Source organism: Betta splendens, chromosome 2 (assembly GCF_900634795.4).
Source record: "Betta splendens chromosome 2, fBetSpl5.4, whole genome shotgun sequence".
Classification (NCBI taxonomy): domain Eukaryota; kingdom Metazoa; phylum Chordata; class Actinopteri; order Anabantiformes; family Osphronemidae; genus Betta; species Betta splendens.
This window is the reverse complement of record NC_040882.2, coordinates 23,003,183-23,030,914: the sequence shown is the minus strand read 5'-3', so window position 1 is coordinate 23,030,914 and position 27,732 is coordinate 23,003,183. Positions and strand designations below refer to the sequence as shown.

General features: G+C 43.0%; 4 protein-coding genes across 10 annotated transcripts; all 4 read left to right on the top strand.

The window, feature by feature from the left end:
* Positions 1–50: 50 nt before the first annotated feature.
* Positions 51–3,315, top strand: LOC114843961 (placenta-specific gene 8 protein-like). The gene is made up of 4 exons (XM_029130885.3): positions 51–186; positions 1,301–1,411; positions 1,522–1,667; positions 2,053–3,315. Exons 2-4 carry the CDS (start codon positions 1,303–1,305, stop codon positions 2,182–2,184), a joined length of 387 nt encoding a protein of 128 aa, XP_028986718.1. The 5' UTR covers positions 51–186; positions 1,301–1,302; the 3' UTR covers positions 2,185–3,315.
* Positions 3,316–4,730: 1,415 nt separating this feature from the next.
* LOC114851120 (cornifelin-like) lies at positions 4,731–8,330 on the top strand. 6 transcript variants are annotated; one of them, XM_029142692.3, is made up of 5 exons: positions 4,760–4,825; positions 6,086–6,112; positions 6,815–7,177; positions 7,406–7,551; positions 7,749–8,330. In XM_029142692.3, exons 3-5 carry the CDS (start codon positions 6,817–6,819, stop codon positions 7,902–7,904), a joined length of 663 nt encoding a protein of 220 aa, XP_028998525.1. In that variant the 5' UTR covers positions 4,760–4,825; positions 6,086–6,112; positions 6,815–6,816; the 3' UTR covers positions 7,905–8,330. The 6 variants fall into 6 exon arrangements, with proteins under 6 accessions (XP_028998527.1, XP_028998525.1, XP_028998526.1 ...); XM_029142693.3 differs by lacking the exon at positions 4,760–4,825 and adding an exon at positions 4,839–5,194; XM_041067959.2 differs by lacking the exons at positions 4,760–4,825; positions 6,086–6,112 and adding exons at positions 5,205–5,407; positions 5,482–5,593.
* A 138-nt stretch (positions 8,331–8,468) lies between these two features.
* LOC129603371 (cornifelin-like) lies at positions 8,469–11,588 on the top strand. 2 transcript variants are annotated; one of them, XM_055504272.1, is made up of 4 exons: positions 8,469–9,650; positions 10,635–10,868; positions 11,005–11,150; positions 11,354–11,588. In XM_055504272.1, exons 2-4 carry the CDS (start codon positions 10,637–10,639, stop codon positions 11,486–11,488), a joined length of 513 nt encoding a protein of 170 aa, XP_055360247.1. In that variant the 5' UTR covers positions 8,469–9,650; positions 10,635–10,636; the 3' UTR covers positions 11,489–11,588. The 2 variants fall into 2 exon arrangements, with proteins under 2 accessions (XP_055360247.1, XP_055360248.1); XM_055504273.1 differs by lacking the exon at positions 8,469–9,650 and having other exon boundaries at positions 10,602–10,868.
* A 5,007-nt stretch (positions 11,589–16,595) lies between these two features.
* si:dkey-33c9.6 (active breakpoint cluster region-related protein) lies at positions 16,596–26,791 on the top strand. Its single transcript, XM_029143052.2, has 22 exons — positions 16,596–16,754; positions 16,903–17,015; positions 18,534–18,638; positions 19,635–19,868; positions 21,654–21,761; positions 21,852–21,900; positions 21,974–22,026; positions 22,315–22,452; positions 22,593–22,714; positions 23,138–23,297; positions 23,370–23,489; positions 23,578–23,653; positions 23,732–23,827; positions 23,941–24,012; positions 24,115–24,212; positions 24,430–24,531; positions 24,777–24,940; positions 25,130–25,269; positions 25,395–25,529; positions 25,606–25,711; positions 25,809–25,950; positions 26,193–26,791. The coding sequence occupies exons 1-22, from the start codon at positions 16,703–16,705 to the stop codon at positions 26,292–26,294; spliced, it is 2,487 nt and encodes an 828-aa protein (XP_028998885.1). The 5' UTR covers positions 16,596–16,702; the 3' UTR covers positions 26,295–26,791.
* Positions 26,792–27,732: the final 941 nt, after the last annotated feature.

The window sequence follows — 27,732 nt, the reverse complement described above, 5'->3', positions numbered from 1 at the left end:
GGGATGCTCTTCAGACTTTTTGCGCCAACCGGTGAGTGCGCACTGGTTTGGCGCAAACGGGGGGGAGGCGCTTCGGGAGGGCTGAGAGAAACCCACCCACGGGTAACGGAACGTCGACCAGCGCTGGAGCAGCGAATCACTTTCATCCTCGAAGACATTCTTAGACGTGGAAGAATCAGCGACAAGGTAAAACACGTGCTTTCCTTCGCTTTACTTGGACACTGATTCGTTTTTGGCCCATTCTGAGGCAACAACACCAGAAAACATAAAATACCGTTAAGCATATTTCCAACTTCGGTTCATTTTTCTGTAATTGTTTTGAAAGATGAGGCCATGAAGGCACCGTGGAGGCAGAGCTGTCACCGTTACTTTCACTTTGGGGAAAAATATGACGAAAATGGTTTATCTGTAAATAACAGATGAGATTCTGTTTGGCTCGGTTCTAAAAAGCAACAGGGTCTTATCGCACACTTTCATAGGCGTTAAAGTAATTTTGTGTTACTGCACAATTTGGTGATCGTCACAATAACCACAAAATATAAACAATTATAACGTATGGACTTATAAAAAAACTTTTCTGAAACCTTAGGTTAAAGGGAGCGTTAGTAAAGGTTCTTTACCTCGGTTTCCTGGTGCTTCTCTACTAAAGCTGGTGGTGTGAACACACCCATACACAGACGCAGCTGAGTGGATTTAGTAAGTGAAACCTAAGGTTTTCCAGATAAAAAACACCTTTTTAAAGCAAGACATCCTTTATTTGTCATTATTACACTTAGCCCTCTGCATTTAAACTGTCCCATGGGGGAGCAGACAGCACACAGGGCGCCCGGGAGCTGCTCAAGGACACACCTGGTGCTCTGGTGGGCTCGAACCTGCAACCTTGTGCCTCCCGAGCCGCAGGAAGGAGCGCGGTCACTCAGATTCAGGACCATTCCTTCTCCGCGACGCGCGCCTGTGACGCCTCTGTGCTGCTCGTGCTGTGGCTTCATGTTGTGGCTACAGCTGAGCTGCTTGGAGCCTGCGCTGGTTCCGGTTCAGCCCGGTGGTTCACGGCCGCCTGGCTAACATGTGGCTAACTGTGGCTCACACCTGCTGCCACCTGGTTTCCAGCTCCTGGAAACGAGCCGCAGGCGTTGACCAATCAGGACGCGTGTGCCGTGCGCCTGAATCCGAGTCTGACCTCTGACCTCTGACCTGCAGGCCTGACTCAGGACAGACCGGCTTCGGTCCTGACGCTCGGTGGTGCTGCGTGGCTCCACCTCCACCTCCACGTCCTCATGTTCTCGCTGCTTTCTTGCAGACATGGCCGTCCAACATCAGCCCACCGCCGTCATAGTGAGCACCACCACCACCCACGGCCCCGGGGCCTGGAGCACGGGCCTGTGCGACTGCTTTGCCGACATGGGCACCTGTAAGTCCCCACCACGCTGGCCGCTCAGCCCCCGGTGACGTAGATCTGTCCAGGCTTCATTCACTTGACGTCCTGCGCTGTGATTTGAGCCGCTGTGCCTCGTCCCGCAGGCTGCTGCGCCCTGTGGTGCTTCCCCTGCATGCAGTGCGACGCCGCCAACAAGCACGGCTTCTGCTGCTGCCTGCCCATGTGCGACGTGTGCGGCGCCGTGAGCTGCGCGCTGCGCGCCTCCATCAGGAAGCAGTACAACATCCCAGTAAGGCTGCGACACGGCCGTTCGGGCCTCACGGCCGCGGGTTCGTCTCCTCGGAGGAGGAAGTCCCGCTTTAGAGAGGCAGTTAGAGCCTCTCAGTGCACAATGCAGGAAGCCACGCATCAGCACCTCAGTGTGTGAGGACACAGACCTCAGATCTGTGGTGTGGTGTTTACTGAACAGCTCTCCACACACACACACACACACACACACACACACACACACACACACACACACACACACACACACACACAGAACCCCTGGTTTCCGCACACAGAGAACTACAACAGACGAGTGGTTGATCATTCAGAGGCCTGAAACAATGTCTACATGATTCTCTCCCTCCCTCTCTCTCTCTCTCTCTCTTTCTCTCTCTCTCTCTCATCAGGGCGACTGCTGTGACGACTGCTGCTCGGTCCTCTGGTGCTACATGTGCGTCTGGTGCCAGATGCATCGGGAGGTGAAGATCAGGGGCAACGGCCCGGCGACCTCGCATGTGGTCACCACACAGGTGGTGTGAACGACGGCCCCCGTCCACCCAGCGTCGCAGGTCACAGGTGGAGGAAAAGCCTTCCAGTCACTTCATTTGGTTTTAAAGATGACATTTTTTTTTAAGATTGCAAGTGCCTTTTTGACTTTTGGAGCAGACGCTCACACGCATACTGACGTTAATATGAGGATATGTGAACAGATGCTTCCCAGATTTATTTAAAGTGCAGCTCAAAAATAAATGAAGGTTTTCCACCTGGTTTAAAATAAAAAAAACAAAACATTTTAAAAGCATGCAATGCATCCAGGCAAAGGTTTTTTAACTGAATAACCTTTTTTTCTCTCATTTTTTTTATTGAATAAAAAACAAAATAAAACAAATCAGCAAACGAAACAAGACACAACCTTTTGCAACACAGAACAGAAAAACAATTAGAAAATGGATCCCCAGCATATTCTTCCCTTTGTTTACAACTCCAGGTTCTGTAGATAATTGTTAAACTGCTAAGATTCATTAGGCTGAATTTTACTGTGAAGTGTTTTCTTGAATTCACGTTTTGTTTCATTATAACTTTTACTGGTCCTTTTTTATGATTACTTGTGATCGGACAGCAGCTATTTTTTTTTCATATACATATCTGATATTTTACACAAATAAAACAAGGCCTTTAATAACACAAAAGTTTGTGGAACACAAACCGAACCAAGCGGGAGCCGCGTCCACAGGGACGGAATCAGGGACGAGCAATAACGAAAGCCTCGTTTTTGCCACATGCAAAAACAGGCGCCCACGTCGGTTGTGGCGGTTCTGCTTCTCCATTGCACCTGTTGTCAGTATCGTTCCAACCAGAACAAGTGAAACTGGCTCACAATCGCCCTCTTAGGCAGATTAACCATTTTCTGTTAAATTTTCATGGATGTGTGACTTCTGAAGAACGGGAAGACATGTTTTAAGTTATGGAGGTGATTCAGTAATGACTTTGTGATGTAATTTGGGCCCACGTGTCCTCATATTTGTGGCCCAAAGCAAATGTTTCGAGTTTGAAGGTTACTGCATGAAGCCAACGCAGATTCTCCGCCGACCTTTGAGTCCTGTTCTTTTATGTAATCTGACTCCTGCCAGCTTTAACCTGTGTGAGAATAAAAACTGTTTGGATATAAATGACTTCTGTCACTGAACTCCAAAAAAATTTTCTTAGAAGTTCAGGACGTCAACATTTGACTGAAGGCGTTGTCATTTCCTGATTTCACAGCTTCTTCACAAACGGATGCACACAATCACTTCACAATAATCAAAAGAGAAAGAAGCTTTTTATAGTGGGTCTATGATTATATAATTCATTTCATCAATAAACCTTTACTCAAACGCTCAGAGGCTCAGAGAAAAGCCTGTGGTCGTCTGTGCGACTTCCCACTTCATGAGGTAAAAGGAAAAGGCCTCAGATTTAACTCTGGAAGGCGTCAAACTGCTGCTGCTGGGATGTGGCGCTGACTGGTGGGGAGACTGGGCTTAGTGGGAGACGCAGACCTACTGCTGCCCCAGTGGGATGTGGACTAGACAAGTGGAGCCAACGGGATCAGGTCTGGACAACCTGAGTGGGAACTCTGCTTGGCCGCACAGAATGGAGCGCAAATAAACAGTCCAGCAAAGGTTAATGATTAATTTGATCCAGACTGAGCCGCGAATGTCGCACAAACGGAAGGCCGAGATCCTTATCGTTCATCTTTCATCGTGATAAAGTCTGCGGAAAAAACATTGATTCTTCCATAACCGAAACTAACACAGCGTAGGAAGATCACATCCTGCCTACAAACACAGAACGCACAAACCAGGTGCGTGCAGATTTCAGGAAGTGGAGCCTTCATCTACAGGAAGAGCTGAAAAATAGTGAATCTCACTGTGAGCTTTATTCTGTCATATGCAGACTGTTAATAATACAACCAGTGGATGCATTAGCATCAAATGAGTTTCATTTTTGTTTATTCCGTTTTTATTCTCCAGCCTGATTCATGCTGCAGACCCTCGTCTCCTCTTTAAAGCTTGAGTCAAACACTGGTGTTGCTCAACTCCAGCTATGACCACACAGATGCTCCAGCGCTTCTGTTCCCGCATCCAGTTAAGTTTCTGTTTCCAGAAAGTGAGAGTCAGAGCTGCGTGAGAGGAGTCGATGCAGGTTCTGTCGCACATCGAGCTGCCGCACACGGAAGCAGCGCCCTCTACCGGAGACACAGCCTCACAGCAGGGTCGACTTTGTGCCCATTAACGCCGCACACGCAAAACTTCATTAACTAAAAACTGAAAACAGACACTCGGGCAACTACCAACAATTACTGCACAGGGCAGAAAGAAACAACTATTTAACTATAAATAACTGTTATAACCATAACCATAACCATAACTATTTAGAGAACTAGAAATAAATATCACTGACAACTGAACCTCTGTATGGGGTGCCGAACGTAAAAGGAGCCCCTATAACTAGTTTTCTCACATTTAGTTACATGTGCTAAAGCCTAAATGTAAATGTTAGATATAAACGTAAATGTTAAATGTAAATGTTAAAAACTGAATATTTAAGTAAGACCCCACCCCCTACGACCCTAGATCAGTGACGCGGACGCCTCAAACAGTCCCTCAGCTTTCGGTTCCAAAAACGGAGGTAACTTTCAGGGTATGTATGTAACCATAGCAACTTACACTCTACAGCAGGTTGTGTTTCGGGGTAAGTTCGTTTCGGAGGTCACTGAACAGGGCGTTCCCGTTTGATGACGAGCCCGTGGACGTGAAGGCGCAGCTTATTATATTTATTTCCACCGTGAGAGGGTCATGAAGACACGTATCGATGTTTTTTTCATATGATTTTCATGAGAATTATTTGAAGAAGGGAGCGTCATCGTTTTTCTAAAGAATCGTTCGTGTATTTAACGAACCATTTGAAACATTTCATCTCAAACTCAACAACCGCGGGTCTGCACTTACCACAGACAGCATTCTGTGCGTAGCGCTTCGTTTTTTGCATCAGGACATTATTGAGTGGCAGGTTTGTCCTTTTTATCATAATCTATGGCACATATTTTAATACGTACACCTCTGACGTACTGCAAACACGCACACTTTCCGTATTACTTTATTACCTTCAGTTTCAGAGTTTCCAAACGTGATTTGGTGCATCGATAGCGCCCACATTAAAGCTCCTTCAGTCAATGAGGGAGTCTATGTTAATAGGAAGTCATTTCACAGTATCAATGTGCAGGTAACTATTTTTTCCAGTTCAGAATCTTTGGGTTTAAAGATTCCATTAAACTTATTACTGTTTCCATTAACTAGGTAATATTTGATACAACCCATCTCATCACTAATGTTGAAGCCAAATGATCAGGGTCAGTGCATGATTCCAGAATCTTCAGGGAATCGTCACTATGTCACATGTTTTAACAGGGTATGTTGTAATTTACACAAGTTCATGTTTTTACTGTATTGTTTTACACATTTCAATCATCTGTTAACATCGTTTATTAACCGTTCTAGAAGTAATGCTTCATCAGCAGATCAGTCTAACTTATCAAAACGCTTCCTTGTACTTTGCTCCGTAAGATCCACGCTTCCCCTGTTATTGGTCTAAGATCGCTGCGCTTGTGCGCACGCGCAAGCATCTCCCTCGCCACCTTTACTCACGTGGCCTGTGGACGCAACAATACGAAATTAAACGTTACGACAACATAATTTAAGTTCGTTTAGGCCAGTTTGTCCCTTAGTACTTTACCGAAGCGTACTTGTACCTCGTCTGAAGTATTTACGGTAACGCGCACTCCGCCCGTAAACCAGCTGCCTGCTGCGCACCGGTCCAGGTGTGCGTCCTCCGGTCCGGTGGGAGTGTGCTGTGTTGCTATAAATTTACAGCGACACCCGTCTTTCTCTGATTGCGTTTCAGGAGCTCGGAGTCTGCGCCAGCGCAAAGGTAAGAAAACCTTACAGGTGCTTTGTCAGTGTTCTCCGTCAAATGCGTTTACATTAAGAGACAGAGAAACGCGAGTCGACTGCAGCGAATCAAACATCTGAGCTAATGAGCCACGACGACAGAATTTGTCCGTTTAGTTTCAAAACATTACAAAGATTTTCTTGTTCATAATAACAGCATGAGGCGCCTGCTGGGTCCTAACGCCTGGCTGGGATTTAGGCACTGTATCATACACAAAAATGAAGTTTAATCCTTCATAATTCAGTTTTTACGTTAGTACAAAGAGGAAGCAGGACATAATGGGATGCTTTATACGGCGTTAAAGGTTTTGGCAGCTATAAATAAATGCATACAACTTTTGCATATACCTTTTTTTTAAATGTGATCAACAGAATCAAGGCCTGGGAAACTGCTTCATATAATTCTGAACTAACTTTTTATTGCTTATAAGCCTTTTATTGATGGTTTATATGTACAGTATAACATTTAACCTTGTATTTGTTCAGGTTTATACAGGTTGCTCATGGTTTGTTGGGTTTTCAGTTGTACTCTTGAACTTGGACACTTGGTGAAGTCCTTTGAGATGACTGCTAAAAAAGTGTGTGTGTAACTGACGAGAACTGTGCTCCTTCTGTCCTGTCTGTGGCGATGAACGTCCACTGTTACTGAATCAAACCCAGTACTCTTCTTTATTCTTTGAAGACATGTCCAGCATTTACCCATCTACTGGGGTCGTCACACGGTCCACCCAATACCAAGGCCCTGGTATGGCGGTTCAAAATCAGCCTACCCGGACCGTGATACCGACCGCTCCTCCCCAAAGCCCAGCGACGGCAGTACAATATCCACCAAACCAGCTGATGACGATAACCACCACCTCCCACGGCCCAGGAATGGCCGTACAGCATCAGCCTACCCAGATAATGGCGATGCCTTCCACCTCCCAAGGCCCAGGGATTGCTGTACAGCATCAGCCTCCCCAGATAATGACGATCACCACCACCTCCCAAGGCCCAGGCACTTGGAGCACCGGCCTTTGCCACTGCTGCTCTGATATGAGCACCTGTAAGTCAACAAACCATAAACATGTTACCCACCAAGATGTGGAAATCACACCACAGACTTGGTTTCAGACTTTGTTTTCTCATCCGTAAAGAAACCTTCTGGCATTTGTCTACTTACTGTACCATTCATGAAAAATATATGAAATGAAAAAAATATAATAAAGTGAGATCTTCCACATTTAACTTTGGAGAAGACTAATGGCTTTATTCCCTCTCTCGTGCTCTTTAGGCTGCTTCGGGATGTGGTGTTTTACCTGCATGCAGTGCGAGACTGCCAACAAGTTTGGCTGGTGCTGCTGCGTTCCCACGCTGGATTTGTGCTGCGTGGTGTCTTACCTACTCCGGACCTCCATTAGACAGCGCCACAACATTCATGTAAGAGATGCGAGTGTGAAGGGCGGGAGACAGGTTGGAATTGGTGATTTAGGAAACAACTATGGTTTCTTTACCAAGACTGTTTGTGTCTTGCCACCGTAAATGCCAGCAATTCATCTGTTATTGTGACTCATAATCAATAGTTCATCCTCCTAATGTGTTGTTTTTGTAATGTTTTCTTATGCTCCGTTCTTCAGGGCTCGTGTTGTAATGACTACTGTACGATATGCTGGTGTTACCCATGTGTTTGGTGCCAGATGCGGCGCGAGCTGAAGATCCGGGACAGGAAGCCAGCCACCGTGCAGGTGGTCACTACACAGCTACCGCGGGTACACACTGCTCAGATGTACTGATTGAGTCTTACATATTATATATTTTTTCTAATGTTGTAATACGGAAGTGTTGCTCTGTTTGTTGTCTTGTTCAGTGTTTGGCTGAGGATGACAAGAAAAAGATGTGTCAATTGTAGCATGTAACTTTTGATATGCTTGCACAGTAAGTGTTTTAGGTTTCAAGTTACCGTGAAATGCTAGAAGGACCTCTGATCTGATCACAATCTCACTGCCGTTGCTCTTTGATTCCTTCGCTGAGTTAACCTGAGTGACAGTAAAAGCGTTACGTACAGGAAGCCTTCAAACTTTAAATCTTCAGCTAAGGTTGCTGCCAACATGTTTGTTTTCAATGTTCAGTGCAATATATCAAGAACAAATAAAAACTTTGTTCCATGAGGCACAAATTAAAAAAAATAATTAAAAAATGGTGTGCAATGGAGTGTATATGTATACATATATACACACACAAACAAATTTCCAATAGACATGTAAAAGATTGACTAAAGCACTAAGATCCAGAAGAGAAGCTGTGGACATTTAAACCCACAACAGATCGTAAACTGTTTCGTGAGGCCAAGCAGGAATTACGGATATACCACGCCCTGATTTCATCTTGCTGTCAACACACTGAGGATGGTGTGTGCATGAAATGCTACTAAAGGTTTACATCTACAAACTACAGTTTGTTTTGTGTACTGGGAACCAAAGTGAAGGACAGAGTTACAGCCTGGGTAGATGTTGGCAAGCTCTGATAACACTGGGGCAGGACAGGTAGAGCATCACAGAGACACTAGCTGGTTGCCAAGCAGTCAATGACAACCAAAGAAACAAACAGCAGAAACTCTACGATTCATTCCTTTAGGATTTGGATTTGTAATTAACTATATATACATATTAGAGAAATGAAATAATCAGTAATCACCCACATGACTTCTATGCACTGAATCATGCCCAAAGGTCGACATCATCACATTGTATCACATATACATGAAGCTCCTGTGTTGGAGTCAGGACGTGGTTTTCCACCAGTTTGCTTGTTTGCCTTCACTCAATTTAGTGTTTTTGACAATGTTTCAACCCGCAAGGTGTTGGATCGAGTTCAAAGAGTGAGTGAAACAGACAGAGATAAGCAAGGCCTAACGTGGCTGGAGGAGGAATCCGACCAGTCAAAACACATGGTCAACATGCCTGGAGGGGATGCATGGCACCTCTCAGTAAGCCAACGAACGGGCTGAGGTGAGCTACATTTGCAGCGGGACCGAGGGGAAGGCACAGGTGAGTAGAGTTGGCTGATTAGCTGACCATGGCAAACAGGAAAAAACGACGAAGTGGGAGGTCTAGATCAAAGGGGCGTGGTCAACACAGGAGGCGTGGCTGGAGAGAAATAGAAAGTCCCTGATCTGACTCTTAACATCTTGCCAGTGACCACTGATTTCTACCAACTACTGAAAACGTCTTACGGAAAAAGAACTTTCATTAAGTTCTATCAGTGAAGTGTGAAGATTGCAGTTGATTTATTTGTTTTTGATTCAGATCAGATTCATAAATGTTAAATTATAATTTTATTATTTTAATTTTACTGAAGCTAAAAAATTAGAGTCTATTTTACAGCACTGACCGAAGACTGGACTGTGGTTTGGTGGTTTGTTGGTGAGCGTGTTAACCAAAGGACAGGTCTTCTGCTTGATGCTATAAATTCCTCTTAAAGTGGACACCTTTGCAGCAACTCTTCACATTTTATTTTAATTTTTCTAAACAAGTGAAAAGGTAAGAAAAAGTAAATTTAATGTTAGTTGAAACCGGTTAGGCTGCAGTAAGCAGTTTGTTCTCCGCATTTAAACAGCCTTTAAATCTTAAGTCTTGGATTCTTTGATTCCACTGAAAAACTGGATTATCATAAATATAGCTAGTAGACAAACAATAAAGCTGTATTTGCAATACACTTCAGTGTACTGTTTTAAAGTAGGAATTAGTTTATAAATATACAACAAAGGCAATGTCATTAGTAATATTACTACATAAAATTTAAACCAGCACATCATTATGAATATGTGAAGTCAGTCACTGCAGTAAATTATTTATTATTATTCATTTTTGTCAAGACAAAAATGTTGGAGTTGAGTTAAAAACAACAAAGTAAGATTGTAAATGTACTTGTAATGTACAGTACATTACTGCTGTCCATAGCTTAGTTAACATTAAAACAAGACCAGGGCTGTTTGGTCAGTGGTCTCAGTTAAGAAATAAGAAATGTATTTGACTTAGCTAAACACTTTGATTTTAAAGTACAGGAATGTACCCAATTATGTATGCAATCTTTGTCGCCAAAGCAGTACTCTTTGCACCTTTTTACCTTACTTTACTGTACATACCTTATTTGTATCACTTAAATAAGGATCAACAATGGTCCGTAAGGTGACAAAAGTGGACCTTTGATTATTTGTAAGGGTACAAAATTCCTACTGACAGCCAACACAGGTACATTACTGGGATCCTGTTAGGGTGCTGCTTGTCGCCCCAGCAGTTTGCTTACCTTTTTAGGTACAGTCCTGTACTTTATTAGTGTGCACCATTCGACAGACCAGCTAATAAAACTAATCTGCAAAATTCTATTAACATAAAGATTCTTTCCTTTCTATAGAGATGGACATCCGCTGTTGCTGATTCAAACACAGACCTGTAGCACCACCAACTCCTCAGGCTCCCCTTTTCCTTTTTTCTTACTGTATGTTTTTGTCTTGTAACGTACAGACATGTCCACCATATACCCATCAACTGGAGTGGTCACTAGTACCACCACCTACGGAGGCCCAGTAACAGCACAGCCTCAGCCTACCCAGATAACGACAATGACCACCACCTCCCAAGGCCCAGTGATAGCAGTACAGCCTCAGTCTACCCAGATAACAACTGTGACCACCACCTCCCAAAACCCAGGCACTTGGAGCACTGGCCTCTGCGATTGCTGCTCTGATATGAGCACCTGTACGTCAACAAACCCCAAAGATGTGGCATTCATCATCATTTGTCATTGAACTCTTGACATTTGTCTACTTACCATTCACTCAAGGTAATACAACCAAAAGACCAATGGCTTTATTCCCTCTCTCGTGCTCTTTAGGCTGCTTCGGCTTTTGGTGTTTTCCCTGCATGCAGTGCGAGACTGCTAATAGGTTTGGCTGGTGCTGCTGCGTTGCAACGCTGGATTACTGCTGCGTGGTGTCCTACCTACTCCGGACCTCCATGAGAGAGCGCTACAACATTCATGTAAGAGATGCGAGTGTGAAGGGCGGGAGACGGGTTGGAATTGAGGTTAAAGATTTAGGAAACAACTATGATTTCTTTACCAAGACTGTTTGTGTCTTGCCACAGTAAATGCCAGCAATTCATCTGTTATTGTGACTCATAATCAATACTTCATCCTCCATAATGTGTTGTTTTTGTTATGTTTTTATTTCTCCTCCCTACAGGGCTCGTGTTGTAATGACTACTGTACGATATGCTGGTGTTACCCCTGCGTTTGGTGCCAGATGCGGCGCGAGCTGAAGATCCGGGACAGGAAGGTGGCCACTGTGCAGGTGGTCACTACACAGCTACACAACTAGCGATTTACTGATCGTGTAAGCTAGTATAGACATTTGTAAAAAATATAAAACTATATAGAAGTATTTTCCTGATGTTGCAATAAAGAAGAGTTGTTCTGTTTGTCTTGTTCAGTGTTTTCATAAGTAAGTGAAATAGTTTGACCTTTGACGCAGTTTTGCAAATAAAACAATGGTCACAGTCTCACTGCTGCTCTGCGATTCCTTCCTCAAATTAACCTGAGTGACGGTAAAAGGATTGCGTCCATGTCTTTAACTTAGGTTGCTGCCAACATCATGCTTCATTGTCTTCAACACAATACACAATAGGACTTTTGTTCCATGAAGCACACACATTCAACTGGATGGCACGGCATCAATGTTGTCAATATACATCAACAAACTATATTTGTATATTGTATTTGTGTATATATATATATATACACACACACACACACACACACACACACACACACACACACACACACACACACACACACACTCACACACACACACACACACACTCACACACACACACACACACACACACACACACACACATATATATACACACACACACACACACACTTACATACATACATATTCATATACACAAAAATACACACACACACACACACACACACACACACACACACACACACACACACACACACACACACACACACACACACACACACACCTATATATACATTTTTTGAGATCTGATCTTTAAACCCACAACAGATCGTAAACTGTCTAATGAGGCCAATAAGGAGAGTTATGGATGTACCACACCCGTGGTGTGTGCATGAAGTGTAACTAAAGGTTTCCAGCTACGTAGTTTGTTTTGAGCACTGGGAACCAAGGTGAAGGACAGTGTCTGATGTTGGCAAGCTCTGATAACACTGGGGCAGGACAAGTAACAAGTAGAGCATCACAGAGACACTAGCTGGTTGCCAAGCGATCAATGGCCATGACAACCAAAGAAACAAACAGCAGAACCACTTCCACCACTTATAAATTAATCACACAACATTAGAGAAATGAAATAATCAGCCACAGTAACTTCAATACTGGCATCAATGACAAGCACATCTTGTTCACCCACATCACCGATCACATCACTTCCTAGTTTTATGGCTCAGTTTTGACCCATTTCTTCTGACCTTTCGTCTTATTCTCGACGTGTATGTCACTGATAACCTTACCTTTATTGATTTACTGTTTTCTACTTAGTCCTGCCAGTTACAGCAGCTCGTCTCCGCTTTGACAAATACACAAATAAGTGTTAAGTTTCAGGTTCTCGAGTGAACAAAAAGAAAGTGAAAGTGAGGGAATGAGCTGAGTGCGTGTAGGAGGTCAAATATAATGCTTTCTGAATTAGTCAGGATTAGTGTAGGATAAATTCTTATATGGACTATATAAAGACCATATGGAATAGGTTTTTATACATTCACACTACTAAATGGCATGGTAATTGGGATAACTTGTTTTGGAAAGGAGTGGATAATGTTGCACATTTTTAATGTTCTAAAAATGTGTCAATGCATGGACATGGTTTGATAAAAGGGCTAAACACAGGTATATCTACTATAAGATGCTGCTGCGGGAAGTATGTGATATGGTGGTGTGATGTTAACAAAGAGCACTGAAATGAACTGACAAAGCATAAGGAGGTTGTGCTACCAGGCATTGGCTGCAGAGGGCAGAGCTGAAGTGAGAAACACCTCTTCTTCACATGCTAAGCAGTCAGTAAACAGAAAATGTACGGGTCGTCCATCTTTCCCTCCATCAACTCTCTGCAGTTCATCTGCTATAGTCATCAAATTAAGCCCTCAGCAGTTTTTGTTGTTGTGATCTTATTTTCAGTAACAAAACTAATTCCAATCCAATCAATTGAGCTTTTAAAGCCAGAATTTTTCTTTGAGTTTTAATCAAACTATTTGTTCGATTACTCATGCCATGTAAGAACTCCTCATCTGTTGTTTCTTCTTATTGACTCTGAATAGCCAGTAATCGATGGTAACCATAAAAGCAGTGTCGTAAAGATTTACATGTGGTAAGAAAGACAAAGGTGGTTCATTTTTAATGTGTGCAACAGAGCCTTAACTCCTGCCACAAGCCGTCAGTCTGTACAAACAGTGTGTTTGGACCCAAGGAAAACCATCAAGCTTAATTATATTAATCAAAAAGAAAGAAATTCCAGCAAACAAGAACAACTAAACCAACCAAAGGCACTCATATGCAGAAAGGGAAGCAATTCTTACATTACGTGACCTGTAAACTTGTAAACATTGTCCCAGCAAATGGAGCCACTTATTAGAACTCCTCTACCAGACCGACCCTGATAGAGTGTAATATTAGAGTATAACAGAGTATAGAGTTTTTTTATTTTTTATTTCCATAAAGCAGATACACAATTTTAGATACTATATAGACATTTCAAAACCACACTCGTCACTGTACAACACGTTCAACACAGTGGAGCAGCTAGAATTAATGATATTGTAACAAGAGATTTGTTTTATCCAACATTTATGCAGATTAAAGATGTGCATCAGACCAGCAAGATGTTTTTAACAACGGACAATAGATTGCGTTGCTGTCCGACACCTGTATCACCTACTGCTTGCCCTATTCAGCTTCCTGTATCATCTGCTACTGCTGCTGTACACTTAGTCACTACAGATGAACCTCAGGAACATGCAGAAGTCACTGCAGATGCTTTCTGACAAGGTTGATCACAACCATTATAAGTCTTCCAACAGAAATTCTTGTAGAGACAGCTCCTCTACTGGCCACTTTTCCAGTCCCAGTGCAGCCTTCTTCACAGACTGGGAAAACAGCTCAGGTATGTTTAACGGGACAAGAGGATGCTGTTATCCACACCAACTCAGAGTGGGACCAGTTACAAGACATATTTGCTAGTCAGGGAAATGATATCTTGGCTGAACATCTAAGCGACCCCACTCTCTCAGTAGGACTTGACTGGGTAAAATGACACAAAAGACCTTACCTTAGACAGGTGAAAGACAAACAACTGAGGAAATGTTGGTGGCAATTTCCTAAGCTGTTATTGTGTAATGATTAGCTCTGTTGTACAGCTCTTAATGCTCCTGGTTAGTCGTTATTGTATAAGGCGTTGATTCCCAGTACATTAATCCCAACAGTCAATGAAGATTCTTCATGGTGACCCCTGCTCTGGTCATTACAGTGCAATCGTACATTTAAGGAAGTTATAACTATGCGTTATTGGCCAAGAAAGAGATCTGACATTGACAAGTGACAGATGCCGGACATGTGAAACATTGAGAAAACCTGTACCACAACCTACAGCCCTGTTAAAGTCTAAACAAACAAGAAGAACTTCCCTGTGTGTCTGCACAGACATTACAGAACTACCCATCACTTCACCGGTAACGTTAGACACTGTACCAGACTATGATTTCCAAACTCTTCACGCACATCTCCATGGACTAAGACTTATACGTAAACACCACTGCAATCGACAGGTCAAGTTCAAGCCTCTATTCTTTGCCCACATTCTCACATTAATTGTAATACAACTTGGGCTCATTCAACTACCCAGAGCCAGGTAAAAATTATATCTGCCCTTTACACATCATGCAAACACTTTCTATTGCTCTTAAAATGTGTCAGTGCAAGGACCGTTTAAATAAAACCACCAACCAGAAGTACAGCTGCTAAATGTTTAGGAATTTGGGATGACCTTAGTCATAGTGCAGAACACAGGCTGTAATGAGGCTGTGCTACCAGTTGTGGCCTCTAGAGGGCGCAACTTGACTGAGAAACCCCCCCTGGGTTCTTCACGCAATAATCCTTCAACATTCTCAGGTTGCTATTTAATACATTGTTGCTTATAATGCTGTTAAAATATATAACTATAAGTCATTTACTAATGTAACTAATGTTTTAATATAAAAGGGTTGTTCTGTTTATTTTCTTGTTTGGTGTGACCACTGAATTCTAGTCATTGCTGAAAACATCTTACTGAAAAAAAGATCTTGTGACTTTCATCAAGTTTCATCATTAGGTCCGGTTTAAGTTTAGTCAACGCTGTTTAACTCCTGGAAGAGCAGCTGTTCAGCTGTAAAACAAATTAGTGAAGATTGCAGTTCATTTCTGCTGTTGAATAAGATCTTCTAACATTAAATGTAAAATCATAATTTTACTATTAGAATTTTACTGATGGTAATAAATTAGAGCTATTTCAAAGCTCTGACCGAAGACTGGACTGTGGTTTTGTGGTTTGTTGGTGAGTGTTAACCAGACGGCTGGCTTTCTGTTTCCTACAGTGGACGCTGTAGGAGTAATGTTGACCACATTACTTCAATGCCAACACTGAACGGACCAATACACAGACTAGACACAAAGGATACTCATTGTATATGTATACTCATGTATACATATTAAACATGACACGGACGTTCAACACAGTGGAGCAGCTAGAATTGATGATATTGTATACTCTAAAGGCCCTTTAAACATCATGCAAACACTTTCTACTGGTCTTAAAATGTGTGTCAGTGCACAGACATGGTTTGATAAAACCACCAACCAGAAGTACAGCTGCTGTTTGTTTAGTACGTGAGAACCTAGATTGTGGTGGGCAAAACAGACTACGTAATGAGTCTGTGCTACCAGGCTTGGCCTGTAGAGGATGCAGCTGGTCTGAGAAACACCCGCCTCAGTTCTTCACATGATAATCAGACAGTAAAGGGAAAACAAACTAGTTTCCAAATAAAAAATTCTCTTTGTGTCTCGACATGGTTCAGTGAAACTTTCTCAGGTTGCCTTTAACACATTTTCTCATATTATGCTTTTAAATCCTTCTCACTGCAATCTCATAAATTTAGAATAAACCACATGCTTCATTCATGTTGAGTTGATACAGTTTGCACACGCTAACCATTCTATAAAGTACAGGCGTACGTAAGCACAAGCATAATCATAGATTTGATTGTAAAATAAAGTTGCTGCCAGTATGTTGAAACGAACACATGTACAGGAAGTGAAGCACAATTGTGGGAATGGACTGAACGTCAGATACCGCTTCTGATTTGTTTTAGCAGGTTTCACACCGACAGGAAGTTGTATTTTCCACTTTTGTGCATCCTCCACTGAAAGAGGAAGTTTTCTGTCACCGGCTGAGTGCGTTCACATGCTGCTCGTGCAGAGCTCAGGCAACGCTTGAGCGGGGAACACCTCCAAGCTGTGATGGATGTTTACCAGGAGGCAGTGGATTATCTGGAGTCACAGCAGGTGCCAGGTGAGCGACTTGGGTTTCATCAACAGACGACTGATTCATCCAGCATCTACTTGTGTATATCAGTGGAGAAGCAGATATGGGAACTTTCATCAATCACTACCTTTTATTGTTGTTTCTTCATGACTATTGTTGTGTGTCTGTGTTTCAGCCATATTAGAAGTAGAGCCCGATGTCTTGGAGGAGGACGTGTTCCAGGATGAGGTGGTGTCCAGTTTTCTGTCTCCTCTCCAAACAGAAAGTATCGACTTCCCCGATACCCCAGTGAGTTTCACACACAACACACATGTTCTGAATACCTCAGCAAAGCCACTGTTCCTCTTGTTCTCTAGTGGTCGAATTTAGTGGTAAACATGTTTATGATGCAGTGTAAAATATTACTCTTAATTCTGAGATATGCCACCAGGAAGGTGGAAATAATGAGGAATGCCTTAAATGCTAATGGTAACATGACATTGAGCACATTTATCATATTTAATGTTCAGCTGCTCAACATGCTAAGCTTTGCTAATAAGTGACAATTGCTATTCTTTGGCACAGCAAGCTCAGCAGAGCATTAAGTGGATTAGACATTGAGGTGATGATGGTAAATTATCATCAACATTCACCAGTGACATTCATAGAACCTTGATGAGGACATTTGAACAACATGACATTTGCTTTCCTCCCCTGTAGCAGGAGCTTGGTGTATTAGATGTTCACCAGCAGTATCAGTCTATAATTGAGAGATGGCGTAACGTCATCTGAGCTCTAACTACATGTATAAACTTCAAAAAACAACATTTTGAGTCTAGTCATAAATGTCAAGGGGCCATCTGCCCGGAATTGAACTGGGAACTGGTTCCACAAGAGTTTTACATCTGAAAACTGTAAAATGCAAATAAGACAAAGTGTTATAATATAATATTTAAATATTTATGGTTCATTCTGAATTGATAAATGAGAATAAATTTACCTAAAGAAAAAAAAAACTTTGGTCCAAACACAGAACCTTGTGGAACAACATAACTAACCTCTGTGTGCATGGAAGATTAATTAATAACACAAATCAATTCTAATTTCATAAATATGATTTAACCACCTATTCCTGTTTTAGTCTGTGTTTCTGTATTGACATGCAAACGCACACTGCATCACTTAGGTATAAGTAAATAAGGGAAAATCAGGGATTTAATATTGAGCTGGCAAGAAAGCACTCTTTCTACATAAACTGAATCTGCTACGCCTCATTCTTGTATTCATCTATTTTTGTTTTTCTTCACGTCATTTTATAGCATCTCTGATGCTATAAACTTAAGTAAAAAACTCTGAAGCCAAATGATGCTAATAATTAACCTTTCCTAATTGCTTGCTGTGTTTAACAGTTTGCTAATCTGAAGCTGTGTGTTAAAACAGCGCCAAGTGTGAAGGACAATGGTAATGGTCTTAGGGAAGAAATTTCGCACATCAATCTGGAAGACAGACCCAGCACATTTATCAACTAAGGTTGAATCGTGCAACATATAGAGAACTACATCATGAACTGTATATATGTTATACATATATACAGTTATTCTTCACTGATAGATGTACACAGTAGTTTTCTGTAGTTCAGTTTGTCTCCTTGCACTTTTTTACAAATAAAAATCAATTATACAAAGTTACAAATGACAGCACTGTAGTATGCACTGGTGTTATTTATAGTTTAGCTATATAGAGTTATTTATATATAATTATTATATAACTTTTGTAAATGCAGACTGATGGCTCACTTCATTTGCCATTTTGTTGACTGTGATTCAGACGTCGTGCAGCGTGGAGGACATGTTGGACAGGAGGCTGCTGGTCCTTAAAGGCATCCTGGAGAGTGAGGAGCTGTACCTCAGGGAGCTGGAGACCCTGCTAATGGTGAGCGCCTGCCTCCTGCAGTTTGTGAAGCCACATATGTTACTTTTGGATTTTTGGAAATGAACACAACCATGTTAATGCCAGTCCAAGACTGAATTGACGTAATTATTGTTGCAAAACGATAAAAGCCCCGTTGATACGATTATATGAGAAAACTTAACTTCCTATTTTCTCTTTTACTTCCTCCCTGCTTCTCATAAACTTCACAGATAATGTAAACATTGTAACTTAAATTAGGAAAGACAGTTAGTAAATATTTTCTTTACAGTTTGTTATTGCATTTGGCCATAAATGTGTATTTGGCCGGTTGTTTCGTGTCTGCCTAAGAACAGCACTGCACTCTTACCGTTGTGCAACATGTTTTATTGTTTAACCACAAACTGTTTCCCCTTATTCTCACATTACTGATCTCACCCTAATGTGTTTGCAGCTTGTATGACGCTACAGCAGGTTAGCAGTCAGCTTAGCACAAAATCCAGACACCAAAGAAAATGTCTGGACTGAGCTTCAGTGGCTAAGTGTACCCAGACGGCTGTTTTCTCCATTATCCAGTCTTCATGCCATGCCAAAAACTAAATATTATAAATTCTCAGTAGACTGTAGTCATCTCACATATAATCCAGCAAAAAACACAATTTTTCAGAAAATAATGGCGCAAAAACGAGTGACTGGGTGGCTTCTCCGTGTTCTCTGTGCTATTAACAGCATCAGGAACCTCCATGATTCATTCTTAAACAACGTGACTTATGTTATACTTAAGGAACCATGTGGGATATGGTGCATTTTTTCAGCTTTTCGTCTGCTTCCGCATCTTCACCAACACATTCAGCGCAGTCATTCAGCTCCTACTGCACGTGCTCTCACTGCACTCCATTAAGAACGTTCACACGTTTGTTTCTCACTTCACCACAGCACAGCACGTTCTTTTTACCAGCAGCAGTTGACCTTTAATCTTTAATCGGTCTTAAATATCAAACCATTTGTCTTTCTCTTCAGCCCATGAAGGCTTTGCGGGCCTCGGCTGGGACGTCCCAGCCTGTTCTGTCCAGCCAACAGGTCCAGACCGTTTTCTACCAGGTGCCCGAGCTCAGAGACATGCATCAAACCTTCTATTCTGGCCTGAAGGCACGACTGGACACTCACAGCGAGACAGAGACCTGCTTGGGAGAGAACCAAGAGCCGAGTCACCCTGGCTTTGAACTGGCTGTGGGAGACTTGTTCCTGAAAATGGTAAACTCTGTTGTTTCTCTTTAAATTCTTTTGGACCTCACCATTTTGGGTGTGGTCCAAACGGGTGTGGTGTGTAGTCTATTGCGTCGAGCCATTCACATCTGAACGACCAGTGCTAAATGACTTCATAAATTCAGAAATTGTAGAAAATACATTTCATTAGGCACTGTTGAAAAAGTATGGGTAGTGTAATTATGTAAGCTTCTTAACTCTGATGTCAATTACATCACTTAATTGTCTTTTGTAATACGTCACCACAAACCTCTTGAAAAGGCTGAAGCAGCTATTAAACTATTATAGGTTAAAGTAAAACTAAACTAATGGCTGCTGTGTGGGTTTGCATTTATCAGCTGATTGTTTAGGTTTTATAAAGAACAATTGAGGCACAGTGCCTCTGGTCCCCCATTATGGTAATAAAAAGAGATTTGCATTGATAGTGGTGCACAGACAAACGCATTCATCATAAATGCATTTTGTGCAGATTTGCATAATGTGAAACAATTCGAAATTTGCAGCACTTGCACCTTAACTGTGTTTTGGTTCAGTGCTATTTTGCTCATCCTCACCAGCCTAGTTTGTTCTTTTTGTTTAAATCTCTTCTGCAGAAACTGCGTTGTTTAAAAATGTTCAGATAAACTCATCCTGTATAATTCATATAGTTAAACTGAACTAAGCTGGTCAGTGATAAGTGAAATAAAAAGCTAAAGTAAATAAATGAGTTAAATTCACCATGTGGACAGAAACATGTCTTACTTAGACAGTGGCGTGTGGTGAGGTCCATGGCTGGTGAGGCACAAAGTCCTCTGGAGTCAGATTTCACAATCATGATACCTTAAAAGAGTGTATTTTTTTACAATTTTATTGTCAGAATGCATAATACTACTGGGCACATCTTACATTTTCTTATCATTCCTATCTCACCTAAAGGAACATATTTGGTGTTGATGTTGTTTTTAAAAACTAAAAATTCAGCTTTAATCAGTTTGTTAGGTTTGCTCTTTATTAGGAATAGAATATTTCACTCAAGGTTCAAATTCACTTCTCAAGCACTTGAATTGTTTTACTGCGGTGTCATTCAGTAAGTCTTTTTTAGAAAAGAGAAAAACATTTCATAACACGTATAACACAGATCAATGGACAGAAATTTATTTTTATTTTACGTTTTTTTAGTAACCTTATGGTATTGTCAGGCCAGGCTGCCTACCCTGACCGCACGTCACTGTACTTACAGTAGCACAATTTTAATGGCTCACAGAATATTTGTATTATATGCTTTTCATCTTGTTTTGTTTTATCCATATACACTTATATTCCATATATTCCTGTCTTTTAGAAAAGGGTGCTTGTGAGCCAACATACTGCGCACCTAAAATATCCTCCCACCACTGAAGTGATGCCAGTTTATCCGCCATTGCCTTTAAAATACTTACTCTTTAAATGTGGTTCTGCGTAATCAACCGTAAACAAAATGTGCAGCACCGCTTTGAACGGAACACGTGCGTCCACAGTTGCTGCTCAAACTCAATTGCAGAACATGTTCTTAGTTGTGAAATCAGGAAAAGCGCAAGTGGAACTAATTTTATGTACTGTACCGGGGCCTTGTTCCCCAACCTCACTGAAAATACAATAGCACCTCTGTAACTGTTCTGTAAAAAGCTTCAGCCTCACTCAACATTTCTTCTTCTAAAGCAACATCTCTTTTGATAAAAGAGTGAATTGGCGTTATGTACATATTTATGGCTAGGTTGCGTTTCTATTCTGACCAGCATCTTTTTGTTGATACAGGTGAATCAGATTGGTTTGTACGGCGGTTTCATTGAAAATTATCAAAAAGCTGTTCAAGTTGTTCGCAAGTGCACCCAGACCGACCCTCGCTTCCGAACTCTGGCTGAGGTACCAACACATTCTTCCATGAGAAAACGTGAGTTTACGCTGTGCACAAGCTGTTTCCCACGGGCGTGACTCAGTTTCTCGCTTTTACAGAGCATGACGTCGAACAACGGCTCAGCTCGGACCAAATACACATTTGAAGGTGCGTGTTCGGAGTTTGAATTACTTTGAAAATGCAAAGCCTGCTTGTCTGACTGCTGTCTGTCCCTTCACAGCTCTGCTGTACAAGCCTTTGGACAGAGTGACCAGGACCACACTAGTCCTGCGAGTGAGGATAATCAGATGGATAATCTGCAGCTTTGCTGTTTTCTAACAGTTAGATTATAATTCTTCTGATGTCCATCTTTACTTGGTCTGCTTTTTTGCTTTGTCATTTCGACAGTTCTGGTTTTCAAGTTTGATATAAAATGATTACAGATACAAACTACTCTTGTTTAAGTCTTAAACTTACTGTTTTTTGTACGTTTGGAGAAAGGACTCTGTATTTGCTTCTCCTCTGCACCAGTATGACTTGTAGTGAGCTTTGCCCTTGTTTGACCTTTGCGTCTTTTTCTAGGACCTCCTGAAGACGACCCCGGAGGAGCACAAAGATCTCCCAGCTTTACAGGAAGCGCTGCGTTTATCCCGCAGTTTCCTCTCCGGCGTAAACGAGAGTTCACAGTGCAAACGGGAGGTCACGCTGAGTCACGGCATGGTGAGGCTGTTGCTGCCACGTCTTGGTCAAATCTTGGCCGAGACGTGAAATTGTGTGACTTTGCATGTTTACGTCGCTGTCATCCCCACATGCCTTCTGCAACAGTAGCACAACCGCGTCTGACTGTGTGTTCATCTCAGAGACGTCAGCTGATACGCGACGGCTTCGTGGTGGATGTGAACGAGGGGGAGGGCAGCCTGCGTCACCTCTTCCTCTACACCGACCTACTGCTGTGCACCAGATTTAAACATGCAACCAAGGGGTGAGAGCTGCAGCTCGTATCTGTGCAGAGCACCTGGTCTTATTTGCAATAACAACACTGTACAAACTGAATTTGAACAAACATCTTGAACCTATTTACTGAAAATAGGTTCAAGGTCTGTAGATTGCTGCACCACAAGTAGTGGATGGTGCAGACATAGTACAAAAGCGAAGATGGATAAAGAGTTGCAAGGTGCTAGGAGTAATGGAGCATCCTCATTATGTGTCTTGAAGTGAAGTTAAAGCAATGGAAACTAGTTGCATGGCTAAAAACAAGCAGCAACAGCAACAAGCAGGAACATTTTAATCAGGAAATCAGGAAAAGTTGCATAGGTTATAATCAGCCACACTCACCAAACTGAGTGGTGGGTTATTTAAAGCCATTTACTAACTATATAATGAAGTTCTATTCCTTTTCTTCCAGGAAGCAGAGTCAGTACAGGTTCTGCTGGTATCTGCCCCTCGCTGGCCTCAAGCTACGCTTTCTCGCGGATCAGGGACCGCCGTCCGACTCCCACCTTCGGACTTCACACGACATCAGATCTAAGATGTTCCTCCTCCGGCAGCAGCTGAAGCAGCGGGCGGTGCGTGAACAGACAGAAAGGGGGGCGCGAGCGCCGTGTGCGCAGGCGTGTAACCTGCCCGTGCGTTTGCAGAAGGGATCCAAAGGTGCGGCCATGGCAGCTCGGGCCCGGAAGAAGCTGGAGCAGCTGGAGCTGATGCTTTTTAAGCATTCCCCTGTGCACAGACTGGAGCTGCACAGCCCCAGTGGCAAGGTACCGTACGCACCCAGACTCACGCCCGCTGTCCCCATCACACAGTACAGCACCCGCACTAACAGGCATTCACGCTGTCGCACTGCAGAGCCACTCCTTCCTCCTCTCCTCTTTGTATGAACTTGAAGACTGGAGGGAGGCCATTTACAAGCTCACCACTGGCAGTAAGTCCACTCAAGCACTGCGTTGCACCATCAGTCGCCTGGTGACCGCTCTCAACCACGTTTCCTGGTTTCTGTCAGGCATAGAAACCGTGCCCCCGGACCTGCTCACTCTCACCAGTGCATGTGTGAAACTGAGAATGACCCAGCAGCCGCCGCTTCACAGCTCCAACGCTGGTACAGACGCGGCTGGTCACCGCATCAGCACATCCTGTATCTGCGGCACAATCTTCTGCTGCGTGCTCTCGACCGACGCTAAACGTCTGGGCATGTTGTCTGTCTCTCACCAGAGGACGAGCGCTCCTTGTGTGGGACCCTGAGCGTGGCCATTCACTCAGCGGACGGCCTGCAGGCAGCAGCCTGTACGTCTTCAAAATGCTGAACACAGAGAAGGCTGTGACCAAAATATACGTGAGATGAGACCATGGTGCCGACCACAACTGTTGGTTTTATTTGTGTTTCAGGTGTTTATGTGTGCGTGGAAGTAGACGGCTACGAGTTTTACGACAAACAGGCCAAGACGCACTCTTCAGTCCTCAGCACCAGCCCACACTGGGACCAGGTTGGGCTCAGTGGACAACTCATTATAGTGCTCTAGTCTTGGAATGTGGATGAATGTGCATGAGAAGCTAATCTCTTACAGACTGGAATCAGTAGGCAGAGAGAGAGAGAGTGTTTGGGTCAGGGTAGTAATCACCAGGCACAATGTCCATGCTACTGGAATAAGAACCTGCTTCCTGTGTCACTGCCAGTGTTGACGGTGTTCTTTCTTCAAACAGGAGCTGTCTTTCCAGGTGGACGGGGCCCAGAACATGAGGGTGCTCTGTGTGAGCCAGTCGGACCAGCAGGACGACACTGTCCTGGGGAAGGAGTCCTTACGGGTACTAAGACACTAGCTCTAACTTTATTGTCCCAGTGAATAATAAAACAAGAACAACCCAATATTTTTACTGATTACTGATGAATATTTCATCCATTTTTTGGATTCTGAGCTAAATTACCTTCCACTAATCAACATGTACTTAGAAGTTGGTATTGACCCAAATCGGAGCAAAAAGAGAATCACAAAATTGGAATTGCAGTCAATATTGTGTCAACTTATGCTGGGTTGTGTTGTGTTGATAAGTTGGATGCTAAGTCCCTGAATAATCGATGGAAGAGACAGACGCTGCATCTTGGCCAGGTGGAGGTGACTCTGTCTCTGAAGTACAGCCCTCACCCGCTGGAGCCGCCCGGCTCCACAGCTCAACGGCAACTCGTCTTCGGTGTCCCCATTGAAACTGTGGCTCAGTAAGTGTGTGCTGGTCTTGTAAAGGTTCTCTGACCTGCTTTAGCAGAGTTGGTTCATTCTATATTTAATTACTTTGAGGAAGTGAGGCAGTGTGTTCAGTGGCACAGTTGATGAAACAGAAGCAGAAGTGAGACGAGGATGTCAAAAATGAAACGAAATAGCCGATCAAACAGCTTTTCCTCTCGCAGACAGCAGGGAGTGCTGGTTCCGCATGTGGTGCGATGCTGCGTGGAGGAGGTGGAGAGGAGGGGGATGGACGAGGTTGGGATCTACAGGATTTCAGGAACCACCAGTGAAATCGGCATGCTCAAAGCTGCGTTCAACAGCAGTAAGAACACGCGTGTGCATGTTAGCTTGTTGCTAGTCGGTGCTCGAAAGGAAGAGAGTCTCAGCTAAAAGTGGACCAAGATGAAATGACGCTAATTATAATGTGCACCTCTTTGTGCCGCCCAGACCTGCGTGAAGCAGTAACCAGGCTGAGAAGTGCGGAGGTGAACGCCGTGGCAGGAGTCCTGAAGCTCTACTTCAGAGAGCTGCCGGAACCTCTCTTTCCCACTGACATGTTTCAGCGTCTGGCCAAGACCTTGGGTAAGACGGACCCAGGACGATCACAGCCGTGACATCACCTCTATGAGTGAACTCACAGCACCCGTTTCCCCTTCAGACGTGCCGGACTCTAACTCTCGGCTGGTCTCCATGTTGTCCCTGCTGCAGTGCTGTCCGGACCCCAACCGCCACACCTTCCTCTACCTCATGCACCACCTGCAACGGTCTGATTCCGACCCGACAGCGCAAACCCCATTCAGCAGAGGCAGCTTCACTTGACTGATGTCGATGAACCTTGTTTGCTTTAACCTTTGTCTACAGAGTCTCTGAGAGACAGGACGTAAACAAGATGTCTCTGCTGAACCTGGCTACAGTGTTTGGGCCGAGCCTCTTGCGCCCCCCTGTGGCCAAACTGGGGCATGATTTTCCTCCCATAGACATCTCCCAGGAGGTGGAGGTCCAGGTGAGGATGAGGCCGCACTGCTCAGTACTGCAATAAAATGAGTGATGTTTGGTTTTACATTTTGAACATTGTAAGCAAAAATGTATTGAAGGAATTAGAAATGAATAATGTGCACAGAATAACAATATTGAATTTTACCATTACCTTATGCAAATGTATTTGTATAAAAATGAATGATTAACATGAGTATAAATATTCTAATGTCTCTGTGTAAAGGTTCAGTAATACATTTTGTGTTTCAGGTCCAAGTGGCTTCCTGCTACCTGCAGTGCAACAACCTTCCTGAGGCCCAGATCGCTCTGCCACATGACACAGAGGCTGAAGAAGAGACCACCCACATATGAGACCACCATCACTGTCACTGGCAGGAATTTAAAATAGCGCGTGTAATAAAATATCTGAGCTGAGAGAATAAAGGTATTTATTGGCTGAAGACAGGAGCTTTTCAAACGCTGTTGTACATTTTGTAAAAGTGTGTTCGTCATTGGTGCAGTAGCTTTATTCTGACAGAACAAGCTCATTCTACACATTCTGCTCAAAACCTGCAAACATGACTATGTTTAATCAAAGACGCAACTAAATGAACTGTTTTTTGTAGTTATTTAAAGAAACCCATAAAAGACAACATATTTGTATAAGATTTTAATATTATAATATATCCATTAAATACTGTATATTTTTATTTGTACATAAATAAAAGTGAGAAATCAATCTAGATTTAGGAGATTGTTTGCAGCTTTCAAACTATTATCTGTATCATACTAAAATGTAAGAAGCGTTTATCATTTCTTATAAATAAATTTTTATTACTTGCTGAAGAATAAAAGCTACTTGAAGAGAAGACTGACTTGTGGACATCTGTGCACTTTCTACACATCGACCAGATCAATGTCTTATTTTATGTGTAACCATGGCTCCCTTAGTACGTACGTTCCTATACAGTTTGGATTATGTTACAAGTTTAAACTGATTTATATTTTCAAGCTGGACAAATGCGGTGGCGTTTTGGGCAGGCAGATGAACTGGGTGGCATTGGGAGTAAAGTAGAAATGTGGGAGAGAGGAGAATCAGCGCCGCAGATGTTGTAAGAAGGTCAAGGGTCACGTCCCTGAGCCTGAAATCCAATCAGTAATGGTTCGGATCCAACTAGACAGAGTTCACCATGAAGTGTACGACCCATAAAAGTCATGCACATCATATATACAGCACGCTGTAAGCAACATACACACACGGCCCGTGTTCGACCCATCCACACCACAGATGGAAGTCTCTTTTTCAAGCACACCACCTGGGAGGATCGGGTTTGTGTTACCCCCCTCCCCTACAAGCCATTCTTGGTCTTTTGATTACTAATCCTGGACCCCCAGCCCGGCTCCCCCAGCTCTCCAGGCCGCAGACTACGTGAGGATGTCATAACAAAATCCAGAACAAGTCCGGAGAGTTAAAAAAAATATGGTGGGATCACCCTGTTGCCCTGTGCCTCATAAATCTCCTGTCCCCACTAACACGGTGGCTGCCAAACTTAAGTTCCACTTGACGACTACAAAGACAGAATAAGGTTCAGACTACAAAGCTGAAAGAGTCTGAGACATCCCAGACATGTTAACAAAGAATGGATCAGACCACTGGCCGACACCTGCGGCTGGTGGGAACGTTTTTACAGCAGAAGTCAGTTTATGGACGTCTTCTCCATCTACAAAGATTGAACTTCATTATTTGGTAGCTAATGTTGCCGTCACTTAATCTGAAATTGTTGTTTAAAAAAAAATCACGTGTTATTTT